The 17,323-nt window shown below is 44.7% G+C and overlaps 1 protein-coding gene across 2 annotated transcripts in view; it reads right to left on the bottom strand.

Annotated features, from left to right (window-relative positions):
* The window catches only part of LOC8043297 (hemicentin-2), a 248,591-nt gene extending 245,254 nt beyond the window's left edge, over positions 1–3,337 (bottom strand). For both annotated transcript variants that reach the window (XM_029972765.4, XM_042288829.1), the window contains exon 1: positions 2,708–3,337. In XM_029972765.4, coding sequence (XP_029828625.3) covers positions 2,708–2,801 — 94 coding nt within the window. In that variant the 5' untranslated portion in view covers positions 2,802–3,337. The remainder of the gene's footprint in view (positions 1–2,707) is intronic.
* Positions 3,338–17,323: the final 13,986 nt, after the last annotated feature.

Below are 17,323 nucleotides of genomic sequence, written 5' to 3' on the forward strand. Positions count from 1 at the left end.
GGGTGCGCGCGTGCCCGTGTGTGTGTGTGCGTGTGTCTGTGTGTGTGCGCGTGTGTAAAGATATCTTCAACCATTCTATTCGCCGGGGCGTGCTCCGTAGATTGCGGCTATTTGCTCCCTTTACGCTTAGCAGACTGACTAGATTTTGAAGAAAATTGGGTTTTAAAGGGAAGCATTGCATTCGCTGGCCTGATGCCGCGCTGACCAACTCTTGCGATCGCTGACTAGGTTCACGGTGCGAGGATCTAAGTCTGTGGGAAGCGATTGGTTCATAACATGAGCGTAGCAGTATGTTCGTTAATTCGCGGGTACCTGTTTTGCTATGAAATTGAGTTGTAATGCCTGATGTCTATGGAACGATGTTAAGTTCCATTTCGCAGTGGCGACATCGCGTATAAAGCAAAACAAAACAAAAGAAGCGTGTTGGAAGCTGCGGTGCCCGATGCCGCAGCTGTGAAACCTCAAGCAAACTTCCATCACGTGAATCAGGCTTGAATCCCGATTCACATGGTACGATTTTACTTGCGATTTTGTAGCTGCGGCGTAGGGCACCGGCAGCTTCCACCATGTTTCTATAGTTATGTTTTTGTCGCACGAGCGACGTCGCAACTGCGGTATTGCAATTAAAAGTGAACCATATGGATAGGCCTCGAAGGGACCATCAAACGATTTTTCTACTTTCACTAATTACTACTCAAAATCACTCCTTAACGTTAATACCTTGCTATAATTGCATTAGATTTTTTTTCAAAACAAATGCAGTAGAAAAAAAAATACTTTGATAAATATGAGCATCGTTCACCCACTCAACTCGGAGCCAGAACAAGCGGCCACGTGACCTGGCGCCTAACCTGTGCTGCCAACGTTAATCGTAGTCACGTGCTCGGGTCCGCAAAGTAAAAAACGTATGCTGAGCTCCGGACATTTGTTAAAGTTCGAATATTCTCATCACCGCATTGATTGGACACAAGCCACACTACCCGACCGTCCTCCGACACATTGATTGTTACGAGCCGAAGTCGAGTGCTCACGCAGTTCTCTCGTCCAATCCGTGAACAGCGCTCGACTGTAGTCTCAGACGGGTAGTTTCGATCCCACAATTCCGTCATCAAGCTTAACGAAGGCGAGAATGGAAGAAATAGTCCCTTTTTATCCTCACGGTTTCACCGCGACCCAGAGCTTTCTGGATCAGTGGCGGTACGTGCGAATGTATACTTGGGACAGACTAGGACCAGTGCGCCTCCGTAAAGTCGTGAATTTTCCATGCCGATATCGTTTCGTGACCCCTTTAAGTCAGCGCCCGGTTTGTTTGTATTTTTTACACGTGTTCCTCGTATTTTTTGCGCTGTTTTTATTTCGCCACGCAATGCCCACACCCGAGTTTATACTCTTTAAAATATAAACGCGTAAAACGTAAAGTAAGAGTTTTTGTTTATATTCTTCGTTAATCTCTTCTTCTACTTGACTCTCTTTAGATGCTGTATTCTTAACTCGTCAGCATTGCGACATCAACTATTCCAATGCCGTAACATAAAACGTCTATATATTTTATTTTTATTACTTTTTTCGTCATTTGCATCAAGTTCCCGGTTTTGGCATTAAGATTTTAGCATCCAGACCGCAAAAAACGCTTTTCCAGAAAACTATAATAAAATATCGAAACCCGGGAATCTCTCTCCTAATAAAATAACGATAAGCACATGACGCCTCTAAACACCTTGTGCTCGCCGGTCGTTTTTTTATCTTTCCTTTCTAGTGTTTAGTCATTATGAAAATGACCTCCCAGATTGCCTGCGATATGCTAGCAACCTTCTTTTCTTTTTTTTTTTTCAGAATGGGAAATAGCAGAACGTTTTCGCAAGCTGCCTATACTCCAACAAATCACAACCATAAGCGAACCCCGTTGAAGGGATGTTTATACAGTCGGAAAACGGCCCACCAATAAATATGAAGACTTCTGTCACCACCGTTAAACCGTTTCAGAGCAGACGATACGGGGGAAACTTATGACGTCAGTTAATCAGAGAATGGGGCAGGGAATAAAATTGAATACAGGAAAAGACGAAGAAACATAACCGCACTTGTAATTTGATCGGGGTGCTACGATTGTACAACTACGGAGCTTATTTCTGAATGTGTGTGCATATATTCAATCACATTCAACGGAGTAGCCGGCACTGCACAAACACAAGTTAGTCGTCGGTTGTTTAGACAGCGGGAGTTTGACTATGACGACATTGTTACCCGCGATAGGTGATACATTATTTAGCCCGTGCAGTACGACTTATACCCTGGTGTCTTTAACGTGCACCACGCAGTAGTGATACATGACCGCACGTCGGTATGATGCTCATCCAGATCGGAACGCCCAGGGGTTGGGATTGAACCCACGAGCGTCGGGTTCTGCAGTGGAACTTTCGGTCCACGTGCTGCGAGTTAAGATGCGCTAACGCACTCGGCCTGCGATCACCAAAAATATTTAAAAAATAATGATAGGGCACTTGCAATTTGACCAGTGCAACACGGTTTTTAGTGTGAACCTTTTTAACGCCGCGCGCGTCGTATGGTAGTGATTACACAAAGTCGGACAGTGTCTATATATCTACATATGGAAACCAGTAAAGGTAAGGACTGAACGAACTTCATTTAAAAGTAACACAAACTACAACAAATGACGCGCCAAATCAAAGAAAGAATTAAAACGCACCTTGATTGCTTATCCCGTCTGCCAGACCGTCAGTAATCCACAGCGCCACGAGGCAGAGCCGACAGCACAGGCATATCGCCAGCAGTCCGAGCATAACACAGAACGAAGCAAACACCGGGGCCGAACCTCCCCCCGCCGGTACTCAAACTCGGCGCCCTCGGCTTTCCACTCGAACGCGCAAGTCAGGGCCCGGACGCCGACCTCGTGCTGGGACGGACAGAGCGTCCGCCCATGGGCTCAAGACTCCGCCAACTCCGCCCGCTACGCGCAACGAACACGGCGACGTCGTCCCAGACGCCGATCGTCGGGGTTCCCTCCGGCACGACTCGCTGTTGACGTATCGTTGCCGAGAATCGTCGATGAACACAGCTGACGCCACAACCACCTGTTGTCCTGCTTCTTCGTGGAGTTCGGGAACCGGCTCTCAACTCGGACGGGGCAGTGAATGTAACCCCCCGAAGACAAACTATGGAGTCCTTCGTCAGCGGAGAATCCGAATCATATTTTTCTACTTTCTTTCGATGGGAGACGTCGGCGCCGCGCGGAACGCGATGTTCGAGCGAAAAGTTTTGCCGGCGTCTGTACAGTGCACGAAGATGTTCCCGTTGCTGTCACACACCACGATGCACTGATGGGGGCGGCCCTTTCCGAAGCGCCTCCACTCTTTCCCGTAGAGGTCTCTCCCGACGCCCGCGCGAAGGCGGCGCCATCTGTCGGCGGAGCTCGGGACTCGACGCCGGGCTTGGTTGTTTTAGGCGATGCGGTCCAGACCCTCTCGCGACCACTCCTTCCTATTTTCTGTCGCGCGCACTCTCTCCACGTTTTTCTCCGTTGTTCGTTGTGCTCTTTAAAAAGAGTGTGTGGGTTTTCTTTCCTGCAGAGCACACAGAAACAGCCAATCACCGCGAGCAATAGAGGGATAATCGTGATGTTTAAAACACCCAACTGGGAAGGAAACTTGAAAGTATATTAGAAGGAAACGGTAGAAAGGTGACAGACAAATTTCCATCCCAGTCCTAGAGATTAAATATCACGATTAATACGCATCAGCTCGCCTGCACGTTGACCATTATTTTCAAACGACGAAGCTCAAAATATAATTAGACCAACAAAAAACAATAAGGTGTATACGCAGGGACAACGAGCAAGTAAAACGTAATTCCCTTGCGCATGCAGATGTTCAATGGGCATGGGCACGTTGTGCTCAATAGAAATGACGTCTTACCTGCGCATTGACTCTGCGCACATAGCATTTTTCAGAGCAAATAGGATTCTGAACTTCATCATTCGCAGGGATACTTCTATCGTAAGCCGTGATTGACCGTCCCTGTGACGAGGAAGCGCAGTCGAGGACTTCGTTTAGAGCGCAGGCGCAGGCACGCGTTGTATTTTAAAGATTACCAATAATCGAACCTTAAAAAAATATATATATGCACGTCATGCTGACGGCGTCCCACGAATAAGCGTGCAACGTCATAAAAAACGAAAACGAAAAATTTCCATAATTATGTTCCTTTATGTGGAGGCTTGGAGCGATTCCGTGATTGCGCAGGTAAATCAATACCATCGCATGCATGCGGGTAGGGCCGAAACGCTATGTTCCCAATGTCCTCGCTGCTCTTTGTTTATTTTAGCCTCTGTTTAAGCGCACCGCCATTTCCTGTTTCCCCCCTCTTAGCCGCTTCGCTGGTTCTAATGGCTAGACGTCGGCGCAGGGTTTGATGAGTTTGAGGTTGGTGAGTTCGAGGGGCCCTCAATATGACGAAGGTTCATGGCCGTGCTGCAGGCATGTAACCGATATTTAGTTTACACGTTAAACGGTCACTGGATGCCCGATCTTAGTCGCTGCGTTACCGAGATCTAATTTGCATTTCAGAGACGCGACTTAAAAAGCCTCTGACACGCCAAAAAAAAAAAATTTTTCTTTTCATGCTAGGCGTTGAAATGGCATGTCAGGACATTACAAAAAAAATTGTTTCACTATAAAGGTGCGTAGTTTTGTTATAAAAAAAAAATAGAAATACGAGGCCCAATTCAAAGTTCCCGCCGTGCACTGTGACGTAACAGTGAACCGCAAGGTGTCGGTTCGGTCAGAAGGGAGGCATCGTCGGATGTCACGTGAGTTGTATCCCTCCTCGTGCTTACCGCGAGCGCGTGTAATATTTTTTAAATATTTCTGTTATTTTCCGCACCTCCACGAGCGATCCAGGCAGACAAGGTTTCCTTTATTTGCTTTTCATCGCTTAATGTTGCTGTAAAGGTAGAAGAAGAGGAGTCCGTGAATTGACGTGATCAACTACAACGCCTAGAAGGTGCTGTGTGAGGCACTGTCAGGGTATTTTAGCAACTGAAGAAGAGATCACACTGCATGCATTTCCGAGAGACGGCAGGCATCTTCAGCCTGGAGAGTATGCGATGATTCGACGACCTTGGTGTCCGAACCTTCAGCAATGCAATTGGGCGTGTCGTACGCTAGCAATCCTAATTTCTGCGAGCGTTCTAAGTTATCTTCTTTTTTTTTTTTTTTTTCAAAACTTGATAGCTTCTTTTGTGCCCAGTATAGCTCTGTATCATCGGGCTGATGGTATGCACTCGTACACTGGCTTGTACTCGCAACGCTTTCATCATTGACCTCCATCACGTCGATCCACTGACTCTTCGTCCTCAACTTTTACAGCACGCAAACTAACCAACGGTGCAGCGATAAAGAGCTAGTGGAACTGAAACTTCGTTTCCTACAATCGCTCGTACAAAGAGTAAAAAAAAAAAGTGTTAGGCACGGTGCAACGTTACTAAAACACTCAGTTGGGAAACTCGCCGTCGAAATCCGGGCCGCTGGCGTCCACCGAGACCGAGCTAAATACGACAACAGCGCCACTCTTTATCATTTGTCTGTAGTGTGGTCACCTTGAGCTTTCAGAAAGCATGTTTTTGCGTAAAAACATAAAGAAAAGACTCTTTGTGAATGAACTTTTTTGGAGTTTAGTACAAAATGAAGGGCGCATGATGTTTTTAAAATCTTTAGTTTTTCAACAACCATGACTCAGCCATGACCATGACTCAGCGGTGCTTCCAGGTAGCGCGTCCCGACCTAGGTGCATTTAAAGCGCGAAACACATGTACGACGAAACCGTCCGATCCGACGTCCGACCGCGCAATACGACGGTCGGAGGCGAGGGTTTTCAACGCTCTCCGATGCTACGAAAACCCTCTCCCCTCAAGGTCATTCCGGCAGTCCGCACGTCGGATCGGACGGTTTCGTCGTACATGTGTTTCCCGCTTTAACCTCGGTAGAAAGTCGCGGCGCGTCCGCTGGGGAGACGGGGGTGGCACCCCTGTAACCTCTTCCACTGTATCTGTTTCGGCGCCAAAATGGCTGATTAAAGCCAAAATAGAAGTAACGTGCGGTTCCTCGAGTGGCCGCTGCGGGAGAAAAGGTGGCGTTGTGTTCGCCATTAGCTCGGTGCGCGAGGACAGATCGGGGCCACTTTTTCAGCGCAGTCTCTATGGCAGTTTCCCAACTGAGTGGTTTAGTAACGTTGGCACAGTCGTGGAGAGCACGAGGAGTGAAACTCACGTGACTGCCTGCGAACCCACCTTTAGTGACGTAGGACGATCCCTTCCTTCTGCTTCCTTCTGACCGCCCCGACACCTTGCGGCACGATGTTACGTCACAGTGCACTGGCGGGAACTTTGAAGTGGGTCTTGTATTTTTATTTTTTTATAAAACGACGCAACTCTATAGTGAAACAATTTTTTTGTAATGTCCTGACATGCCATTTTAACGCCTAGCATGAAAAAAACAATTTTTTTTTTTTTGGCGTGTCAGAGGCCCTTTAAGATCTCGTTCGCAGATGGTTCGGCTGTTCACGCGAGCGAAAAACCAGGACTTGTCTGCTACCAAGCGTCATTCGCAGACGAAAATAAAACAAGAAAAACCGTACGTCATCTGCTAACAAACTGGAAAACAAACAAACAAAGTGAACTGACTAGCTGATAAGAAACTGAGAGCCGCGCCAAGTGAGATGGAACGCAGTCTGAACGAACGATTAATTGCTACTTAACGTAAGAAGCGATTGACAAGCCGTGCTTCCCTTAATCTCAAGTTTTGCTGCCTTACACAAGCTGACATCAACGGGTGGATAAAATATCACTCGGAACAAGCGCACCAAAGGCTGCGAGACCTCTCTCCCCCTTTGTATGTTGCTGAGAAGTTCTCATCAAAACACAGTTCGGTCGTGAACTCGCGAACGGTTAAAAAATATCTGAAGACTTTTACGAGCATTCGCGTTAAAGGAGTTTGAGAACGGAGCCGCGTCCTTGCTGCAAGAAGTGGCAGACATTTACATGTTACACAAAGGAGTAATGAAATACCTTTATTCGTTACTCACTCAAAAAGTAACTAAATGCGTTACTCGTTACCGGTTCTCGAAAGGTGAGCGTTACTTTACCTCAAAAGTATTGCGAGTTACTTTTCTCATTACTTTGACAACCAAATACACAACTGCTTTTGTTTCATTTTGTTTTTTTTTCAGTAGTCGTTGCATTTAAGTAGTAGCTGCCTCTCGATGTTTTCATCAGTTATGCTTCCCCACTTCATTGAGAATACAACTCTGGCGACGCTGAAGTGTAATCCTACAGACGCGCTCGAATGAACGGCAGTGTCGTGCTTCAGAAAGGTCTGGCGAATCTGAGATTCCCCTCTTTCTTTTGTTCTCTCTGCTTCTAACGTTCGAAGTTGACAGTGAGTTCTGCGCCTTCTCATGTTGGCAACCTCCGGGTTTCTATTTTGCTTGTACACGATTCTAGAAGGTTTCACCAACGAACCTTGTTCTGTTCTCTCGGCGAAAGAGATTCTCAGCGGAAGAGTTCGACCGACGTGTTCAGCGATAAACGTTCCTATACTCTTGTGCTTTTTAGTGGTTTTTCAGGTTAGGTTCGTTTGCCTTTGTCGAAATAAACGCGTACTCAGATTGGAATTAAAACGAAGCTGTTTAAACTGAGTAGTACGCGTTACTCCTCATAAGTAACGAGAAACCGTAACCCATTACTTGGCCTTAAACGCAAGTGAGTACGTTACTCGTTCTTTTTCTAAAAAAAAGTAACTAACTACGTTACTCGTTACCTAAAAGAGTAAATAGGCAGAAGTAACTAGTTACTAGAAACGCGTTACGTACATGTCTGGAAAATTGTTACTAGCGGTACGAAGCGCACCGTCGCGGAACGCCTCGCAACGCGTCGCAAGGGTGGAGAGGCCCGCTCAACTTTGGAGGCGGCAATGGACCATTCGAAAGCCGAGAAAGGAAAGGAGGGTCACGTGCTTGATCGCACCACTCGGCGACGCGTATACTGTTCTCCATTTGCGGAACTTTCTTTTTTTCCTTTTGGGGAGTGCTGGGGACTGCAGGAGCAGGTCTTTCCAAGGCTGCGTGGTTCAAGGTTGATAAAATGCCGGGGAAACCAGCGCGACCGTCCTGCTCATGACACGATATCGGGTTGGAATGTTTGTGACTTTTCAGAGGTGTCCCGGTCCTAGTCTGGCCCAAGCATACTCGCACAGACCGCCATTGATTCACAAGCTTCTCATATCACTCATATCAGCGCTGCGCAAGTCATGCAACCATCAAGCTGACGCTAGCTTTCAGAAACAGATGGCCCGGCTTCGTGACTCCGGGTATCCAGATATCCTCCTTGGAGACGTATGTAAGACGATATGCAGAAATTTTTCAAGAGGATCACCAAGTACCGAGCGAGATAGACAGACTCCACGAGAGAACTTCGCGGCGGTCCCCTACATCCACGGTGTCACCCACCGACTCAAAACGATCGCTACACGACAGAGTGTCAGGGTTGTGTGCTCGGCACCGAACAGAGGGAACTCTATGTGCTGCAGGGTAAATCAGACAAAGAACCGCCAGGCAACCTGCAACACTGTGCACAGGACTAAGTACGCCATGTGCCAGACCGGTGTTGTGTACAAGATTCCGATATCATGTGGGAGCTGCTACATTGGGCAGACGAAACGCTGCATTAATGACGGAGTCAAGGAGCACGCGGCGTCGGTGCAGGGCACGGGGGCTGGGCACCTTGCAGCCCATTGCCGCACGTGCGGGTGCAGGCCAAGTTTTAGCAGCATTTCCATTATTAAAAGACACAGAAATGTCTTTGCGCGCGAGATTCTCGAGGCCCTGGAGATTGAGGAAAGCGCCGATGACTGCGTGAGCATGCCCTAAATCATGGTCAGCAAGAGAGAAAGGCAGTTCTTGAAGTGTGGCACGGCCCCATAAAAGGGAAGAGGGATAAGCACTGATCTCTAAGATATGTATCGGCGGTGGTTTGTGGGTTGGGACAGGGAGGTGTTAGTGACCAAATTTAATGATTTAATGTCTCTGTTTCTCCTTCTCTGTGTTTTGTCCCATCGTCCTAGCTGACCGTTTACTTTTGCTTCTTGGTCGCGGTGAAGTTGCGAGGATAAAAGGGGACTATTTCTTTCAGTCCTGACTTTTGCAAAACTTGATGACGTCATTGTGGGATCGAAACCACCCGACTGACAACACTGGAGCGCGGCTCGTGGCTTGGACGCGGGAACTGCATGAGCACTCGACTTAGTGCGTAAGGATCAATGCCTTGGCGGACACTCGGGCAGTGGCTCGTGTCCGACCACTGCTGTGATGAGAATAGTCGAACTCTAACAATGCCTGGCGCACAGCGCGCGTTTTCTAAACTGCCAGCCTCAGCGCGGGGCTACGGTTAACGTTGGCGGCATAGGACAGGCAGCAGGCCACGTGGCCCTAATTTCTGGCTCCGAGTTGAGGTTGATAAACGATGATCATATTTCTGAAATTTTTAGGGCGACCGCCATTGACTAGAAAGAAAAACTAAGGCAAGCCTATTCGGTTATTAAAGTTAGGGAGTAATTCTAAAGTCTTTGGCGAAAGTAGAAAAATCGTTTCATGGCCCCTTTAAGATCGACCACTTCGACGCTGTCGCTGGACGCCGCCATGTTCCCGTGATATCTTGCTTGTTGTTTTTCTTGTTTTTTGTTTTTTGTTGCTTTCTTTTTTTTTTTGGAAAGGGAGTGGAAGGAAATATAATTAGCTATATTCAAGTAGCTATTGTAGGAGTGGTTGTTTATTACAAAACAGAAAAAAAAAGTGGCGCAGGAACAAAATCATTAGAGAAAGTGCAATTCAATAGCATCTACAAAGTGATCGAAAGTCGTGAACGTCGAAATGTCATTAGTTAAAATATTTCAATCTAGAATTGCCCGAGTAAAGAAAAAAATTAAAAGCGGTCATTTTCAAACTTGTAATGTTCTAATGCTCGCCAACGATTTATTCGTGAATACCTGGCGTGTAGATTTTTTAAGTAATTGGAGCAATCCCTATGAAGGAAGCCGTTTATGATTTTGTAGAGTGTTTTAAACTTGTCAATTGAGTTGAGTTGAGAATTCTTTATTAAGAGAATGGCGCTTTTGGCCTAGAATGGAGAGGAGGGCAATAGAAAAACGTTGACACATTCTACGATCGATGCCCGCCTCGCGTGCAAATTCTCAAAGGGAAAGCTGCGTGTCATGGGCTGTCTTGCCGTTGGCGGGGGTGGTTCATTCCTGCCTCGACGTGATGTGAGGCATGAGGTTACGATTCCTCGGATTTCGAAAAACAGGGCATGTCCCTATGATGTGTTCGACGGTCGGGCGAGCCCCTGTCTTGCACGTCGAGCACATGACTGTTGGGGTTGGCTTCGGTTCCCTCTCTTGTGGTTCCCCGTCTTCGTTGTCAAACGGGAGTTCGATGTGTGCGTCTCCGGTATAGGTTTGCCCTTTCGCCAGGACGTGCTTGGTGAGAAGGGCCCCCGCGCGTGCTTTTATGGATCAGAATCTGGGCGCCACGCGGTTGTCGCTGTGCGGCTGTGGGTGGTCATGGTACTTGTACTTGCAGGTACTTGCTCCTCCAAGGTGCGTCTCCGATCCTGTTTGGCCACACTAATGCGGGTTGCCGGATCAGAATCGTCTAGTGTGGGCACAACCTGGGCTATAACGAGAGCGATCGTCCTCGGCCTCGCTCGCCAACACGTTCGCGGCATCGTTGCCGATGCCGCCCGCGCGTGTCCCGGTATCCGCGGTCCATCATCATCTCCACACACTGCGGCGTTCATAAAGCATCAGGCTCGTGCTCTCGATGTTGTGGATGAGTGTCCCGATCCGAGGGGGGTAAATTTATTAGTCGGTTGAGGGCTTCTCTCCTATCTGTGTAAATAGCAACACGTTCCCCCGCCTGTCGTATTCCCTGACACGCCTATTCGCGTCAGTGACGACTGCCGAATGTAGAGTGTGTTTGTAAAGTCAAAATCTGGGCTTTTTTTTTATTAATTTAGTGGATAATTTTTTCGTATCATACGCGGTAAAAATAAACTGAGTGACTAGCTTTTGAATACGCTCTACATTGTTAATTTTATCCTTAGTAAAAGGGCGCCACACTGAACTTGCGTAATTTAATATGTGTCTAACAAAAATTCTGTAGTCTAGGAGTCTAGTATTATAATCAGAAAATTTAAATATCCTTCTCAGTGCAAACAAAGGGCCACTGGCTTTATTCACTTTTATTGTTTTCTAAGTGCTGGTTCGAGCTGAGCTTGTTAGTAAACATAAGCCCTAAGTATTTATATCCGTCTACACGATTTACCCTTCGCCCACCAAGAAAGTAATTGAATTAAATGGGTTTTCTTACATTATACGGTCATCACATTTTTTGTTCAAAATTAATTTCATTTGCCATTTTTTAAAAGCATTGGACAGCAGGGAGTAGTTTTTCTTTTGTATATTAAAATTGTCTTCGGTTTCACTCATTTTATGTTATATAATACAGTCGTCTGAAAATAACACGAGAGAGACATCAATGTCAGTCACTATGTCATCTGTGTAAACCAAAACTAAAAGGGGCCCAAGCACTAATTCTTGCGGTATCCCTGATGATAGAGAAAGTTTGTTCGAATCAAATTTGTTAAATAATTAACATAATTCTGTATATCTGTTAAATATGCTGTTACCCAATTTAAGATGTAGGTGTCATTAATTGTGTTATTTTCGGAGGAGATTAATTGTCATTAATTGTCATTAATTGTGTTATGAAGTTTTGCGAACAGTTTCGGATGAGACGCCTTATCGAAAGTCTTAGCGACGCCTAAAAAAATTACGTCGGTTAACCCTCTATCATTAATGGCTTCTGCTAATTCCTGAGTAAATTCATTGAGCTGTCGAGGGGTAGATAATGACCTTCTACAGACGTTTTGATTTTTAGAAATACGATTATCCTTATCCTGGCGGAATGACATATGTGTAAAATTAATGTATTCTAATAATTAACATACTATGGAAATGTTTAATCCAGGGGCCTGTTGTTTGATAATATATTAGAATATTCGTTTTTGTATATGTTTTTCTGTCTTCCAGTGATTTGGTAAAACTGCATGTTCGAGAGAAACAAGACGTATAAATACTTTGAAGCCCCTTCTGCGAAACGCTTCCAGAAAACGTTAGAAATCATATCCGGGTCCGCACGTTTTTTAGTATCTAATTTATTCGGTAGTATTAAATAGCAAACTCATTTCCGGGTACGTTACTTGGTACAGGGGTCGTTCCCTGTCAAACGTCCCAAACGTTGCGCTCGACCCCTTTCAATTTGTAAAAAAAATTCATGGCCTTTTGCCGCAATGTCCGTCGCCATGCCCTGAAATATTTTTGGCGAAAACATTTTTTTTATGATGTGAGCGCGGGTTTAACTTTTAAAAACAGCGTGAAACTAGGCATAACTCAATAATTCATGAAAAATCAGCTTCTTAGTGAAACACCCAACAATATTTTTCCTTAAATCTGCACGGCTTTCCACTTACAATATGATTGGGCTTGTAAAGTTTTGACTAATTTAAATATTTTTTAAGAAACTAAAATCTTTAAAAAAAATTACATTTTTGTTGTTTTATCAAAAAATATTTATACGCTCCCGGGACTTAATAGGACGTTTTACCGGCTGCCCTGCAGGTATGTAATTTATAAAAAATGTTTAAACCCGCTTAATTAAATATCTCGCAGTAAAAAAAATTTAAATCCTGAAGTCGCAAAAAAAAAAATTCGTTTTGACTCATAAACAGTCGTTTATTTCACACTCAGGTGGTCCAAGTAAAAATACAAAATACGGTGGGTTTGAAAGAACAATCGATAATCTTTTGATTCGGAAAGTTTAATCAAATTAATTTTTGTCTAAAGCGAGAAAACAATTTTTGAAGTTGAACTCTCGTACCACAACCCGGCGTCGCTTCTTAACGCCTCTTCACTGCACAGCACGCCGCCTGCGACGATAACTGACGCGAGTAGGTCCAAAGAAAGAACGTAGTTTTCTGCCGCTTCCCCTTGTCCGTCTTTCTGGCTGCAAGGGAAGAAACGGCGGGTATCGTGTAATAATCGGAGGTGCCGCCAGCGCGTAGCAATAGGAGGCCCATTGTGCCCTTTGTACCCGAGGGCAGCTCGAAACGCGATGCCTAAACGACGGGCGGCATGAAGTGACCAGGACTTATCCATGCCATGCGAAAGGTCCCACGGCCACCTCCGATTCCTAAAATAAAATTGATGGCTCTCTTAGATTGTTTTCTGGCGAAAAACAAATTTCATGGGGTGATGGCGGTTTGAACTAATAAAAGGGGGCTGGGACTACGAGTCATTCAATAATTTATGAAAAGTAAGATTTTTTTACGGAGCACTGGAATATTTTTGCATAAAAACCCTACGGTATTTGAATTGCTATGTAATAAGAATCACGGTCATGAAATTTGATATGCTCGAAGCAGTTTTAAAAAATAAGGAATATATGAGTTTTTTAGCATATTTTTAGTTTTGTTACAAACTATGGCTTTGCTGCATGCGACTGTAAATACTCTTATTGACAGCCCTGCAGGTATACTGTGCACAAAAAGATTTCAGGCCGCACAACTAAATATTTTGCAGAAAAAAAAATGAGTTTGTGCAAAATTGCGTTTTGGCGTTTAAAGAGCCCTCCTCTGCCTTGAGGTGGCCCAAAGAAAAATACGTAATATGGTGACTTCTACAAAATAGTTTATTTCCTTTTGTTCTTAAAAGTTTACTTAAAGTAATTTTCTTCTAAAGAGGAAAAAAACATTTTGAAGTTGAGCTTTCGAGCCGCAACCTGCGTCGTTCTTTGCGCTTCTTTGCACAGCACGTCACCGTTGAGCCCGGCAAAGCGTGCGACGGTGTCACGGTGTGCGCACGCATGCAGGTAGAAAGCTGGACCTCGAATTGTCGGGTACATCTTGGTGGGAAGAGGCTTTTTTCTACTCTTGTTGCTTTATGGCTTTTCCTACTTTGACCGTTTTGCGCGGCTGTGTCCTCCTGTGGACTTCCACTGTCTTGATATCGGCAGATGCTTAGCGCTGGCAAGTAAGAGCATCCACTAGTAAGCTAGCTGTTTCTTACGTACACATCGCAATAACTCTCTCTTCTCGACGTCAGGCCAGATGTAGACAGCAACACAAAAGCCCCGTGAACGGGCAATCTCATACGACGAGGCGATGTGGTGTTAACGAATGCGCGCAGTTGGAGGCTCACGCCTAGCTCGTTTGTGTTTAAATCGGCTTTGAAACGGCAAATTCTTGCGTCGCTGAATAGTTCCGCTTTTCACCGCAGTATGCGTGACAGCTAGATTTCGCGGCGATATTATCGCATTTCCTTTTTAGGAGAAGTCCACGTCAACTGATGCCGCCCGTATTAGGCATCGCGTTTCAAGCCGGCCTGGGGTGCTAAGGGCACAACGGGCCTGCTATTGCTACGCGCTGGCGGCACCTCCGATTATTACACGATACCCGCCGTTTCTTTCCTTGCAGCCGGAAAGACGGACAAGGGGAAGCGGCAGGAAACTCTGTTCTTTCTTTGAACCTAATAGTGTCAGCTATAGTCGCAGGTGGCGTGCTGTGCGGCGAAGAGGCGTTAAGAAGCGACGCCGGGTAGTGGTGCGAGTGTTCAACTTCAAAAATTGTTTTCACACTCTCAACAAAAATTACTTTCATTAAACTTTCGGAATCAAAAGATTATCGATTGTTCTGCCAAACCCGCCATATTTTGTATTTCTACTTGGGCCACCTCAGGGTGAAATAAACGGCTGTCTATGCGTCAAAACGCACTTTTTTGCAACTTCGGGATTTTTGTTTACTGCGAAATATTTAATTGAGCGGGTTTAAACATTTTTTTTATAGATTATATATGTACCTGCAGGGTAGCCGGTAAAACGTTCTATTAAGTCCCGGGAGCATATAGATATTGTTTTTATAAAATAACAAAAATGTTAAAATTTTAAACGGTTTTTTTTTTTTAAATTAAACGAAACTTTACAAGCCCAAACACATTGTAAGTCGAAAGCCATGCAAATTTAAGAAACAATATTGTTGGGTGTTTCACCAAGTAGCTGATTTTTGATGAATTATTGAGTGATGCCTAGTTTCACGCTGTTTTTTTTAGTTAAAACCGCACTCACGTCATCAAAAAAAAAAAACATTTTTCGCCAAAAATATTTTAGGGCATGGCTACGGACATTGCAAAAAAAGGCCATGAATTCTTGTTGTTGTTGTTTTTTTTTTAAATCGGAAGGGGTCGATTGCAACGTCTGGGACGTTTGACATGGAATAACCCACAGGTGACTCCTTTTTGGGTGAAATATGTCACCGAAGCTTTTGTGGCGCGTTTATCATAAAAGAACGAGGTGTACAGTTAGAATATTTTTTTTGTTCCAAAGTTTTTTTTAAGACGAATATTTAGTTTCGAAAGAAGCTGACGTCATAATTGCATCCTATTGGTTTTCGACTTTTTTTTTTTTCGCTGGTGCAAGTCTACGCTTTAGGTGTAAAAAATCTCTATTTATCCACGGATTACGGAAAAAGTTGATTTATTCTTTGAGGCACAAAGATCGATACGCACTTGTTCACTGTATTCTTAAAGCTATATCAAAAAGCCTCGATGTCCGAACCATAATTAACACACAATTTCTCAAACAGGTTGGAAGACAAATCTAAAAAAAAAATCAAGAACGGAAACATCATCAGCATTCTTAAAATCGCGAAAGGGTGTAACAACAGGGCAATAACATAGACTTTGTTCTAAAGAGATTGACACAAGCACAATTTTTGTGGTCAGATATACTATCACATACTTCAAGGTCGGACTCACGTGAAGATAGCCTATTGCTCAGAAAAACCCGATCTAATAGAGATTCGCCCCTAGTAGGACAGACTACTATTTGAAGTAAATTGTTGGTAAAAGAGAAGTCAACTAAAGCTTCCCCGTGTCCACGATCTGGGAAAGTCACAGTGAGTGTATTCCAATCAATGCATGATGATTAAAGTCAACCAAGAGATGAAAGTTATTTGTATGTTCAACATGATGAATAAAAAAATATTTAGGTCACTAATTATTAAAAGAGGTGTTAAGAGTTACACTACTGCATGGACCATCAAAACTTTTTCTTTTATCAATAGACCATATTGAAAGGTAGAGCGCCATCTAGTAGCGCGCCGAGAACTAGGTCCGCCATCTTGGTAGCGGCGAAAAAACGAAACCAGTGACCCGACCGGCGAAGGCCCCCATGTAAACAGGCGACCGCGCTTCGTGCGAGATATGCGATGCCAACGCGTTGCTGCGTTCCGCTGCGGATACACCGATAAACCTTCAATTCGTGCGTGACGAGAACACAGACGTGAACAGGGTTCACATTTTTTTTTCTTATTTTTATTTGTTACTTGAGACGCAGCTTTTGACAGAAACAATCGGCGACAACGTTAAAAAACATGCGGACGTTACCGCGCGGCGTGAAGCCATTTACACCTATTAAACTAGGCCCTAGTCTTTTCACAAAGTTGTACCAAATTTATCTCTGAACTTTCTTTCTTTTTTTTTTTATGCACGTTGTAGTGTTGGACTGTGTTTTTCTTGGTGTGAAGCAGCTCAATGCATGCGGACGAGATAAAGGCTGTTAAGCGAGGCAGACATATGACAATTTTAATAATCTACGACACCAACCAGAATTGATGATGCATCTGGTTAACAGTGAACAACAAAAGCTGAAAGCACCACAGAGCCATCATTTTAATGTAATATATTTAAAAAAAATCATTACTTTGGAAATCCAGCAAACAATCTCATTGCTTTGCACCTGATTTCTGTGCACCTGATTTGGCGTCGGTAAACGAGGTTTGTAGAACACCTCTCAAAATAAACAGGTGAGTTTGTTGATAAAATATTCTTGAATATTTAAAGCGCGGTCATGGAGAATAGAAAACACAACACACACGGACGACGTGTCTATTTGCTCAATACTCACAGAGACGAGATTTTGCTGTCTTTTTTGTCGACTTAGGTTCATCGCAGTGGCTAAAACTTTGATGTCGGCGGCGGCAAAATCGTACGTTGCGGACATCGAATGGAGCAACACGGGCGGTACCAACTTCATTTCACAATCTCCTATTCTTTTTTTTTTTTTGTCGCAGCCGAGGTAAAAATTTTGTTTAGCGCGGTAAAGCTCGGGGGGGGGGGGGGGGGGGGGGGGGAGAGGTAGGGTA

This window comes from Ixodes scapularis, unplaced genomic scaffold, assembly GCF_016920785.2.
Source record: "Ixodes scapularis isolate PalLabHiFi unplaced genomic scaffold, ASM1692078v2 PGA_scaffold11__112_contigs__length_91849675, whole genome shotgun sequence".
Lineage (NCBI taxonomy): Eukaryota > Metazoa > Arthropoda > Arachnida > Ixodida > Ixodidae > Ixodes > Ixodes scapularis.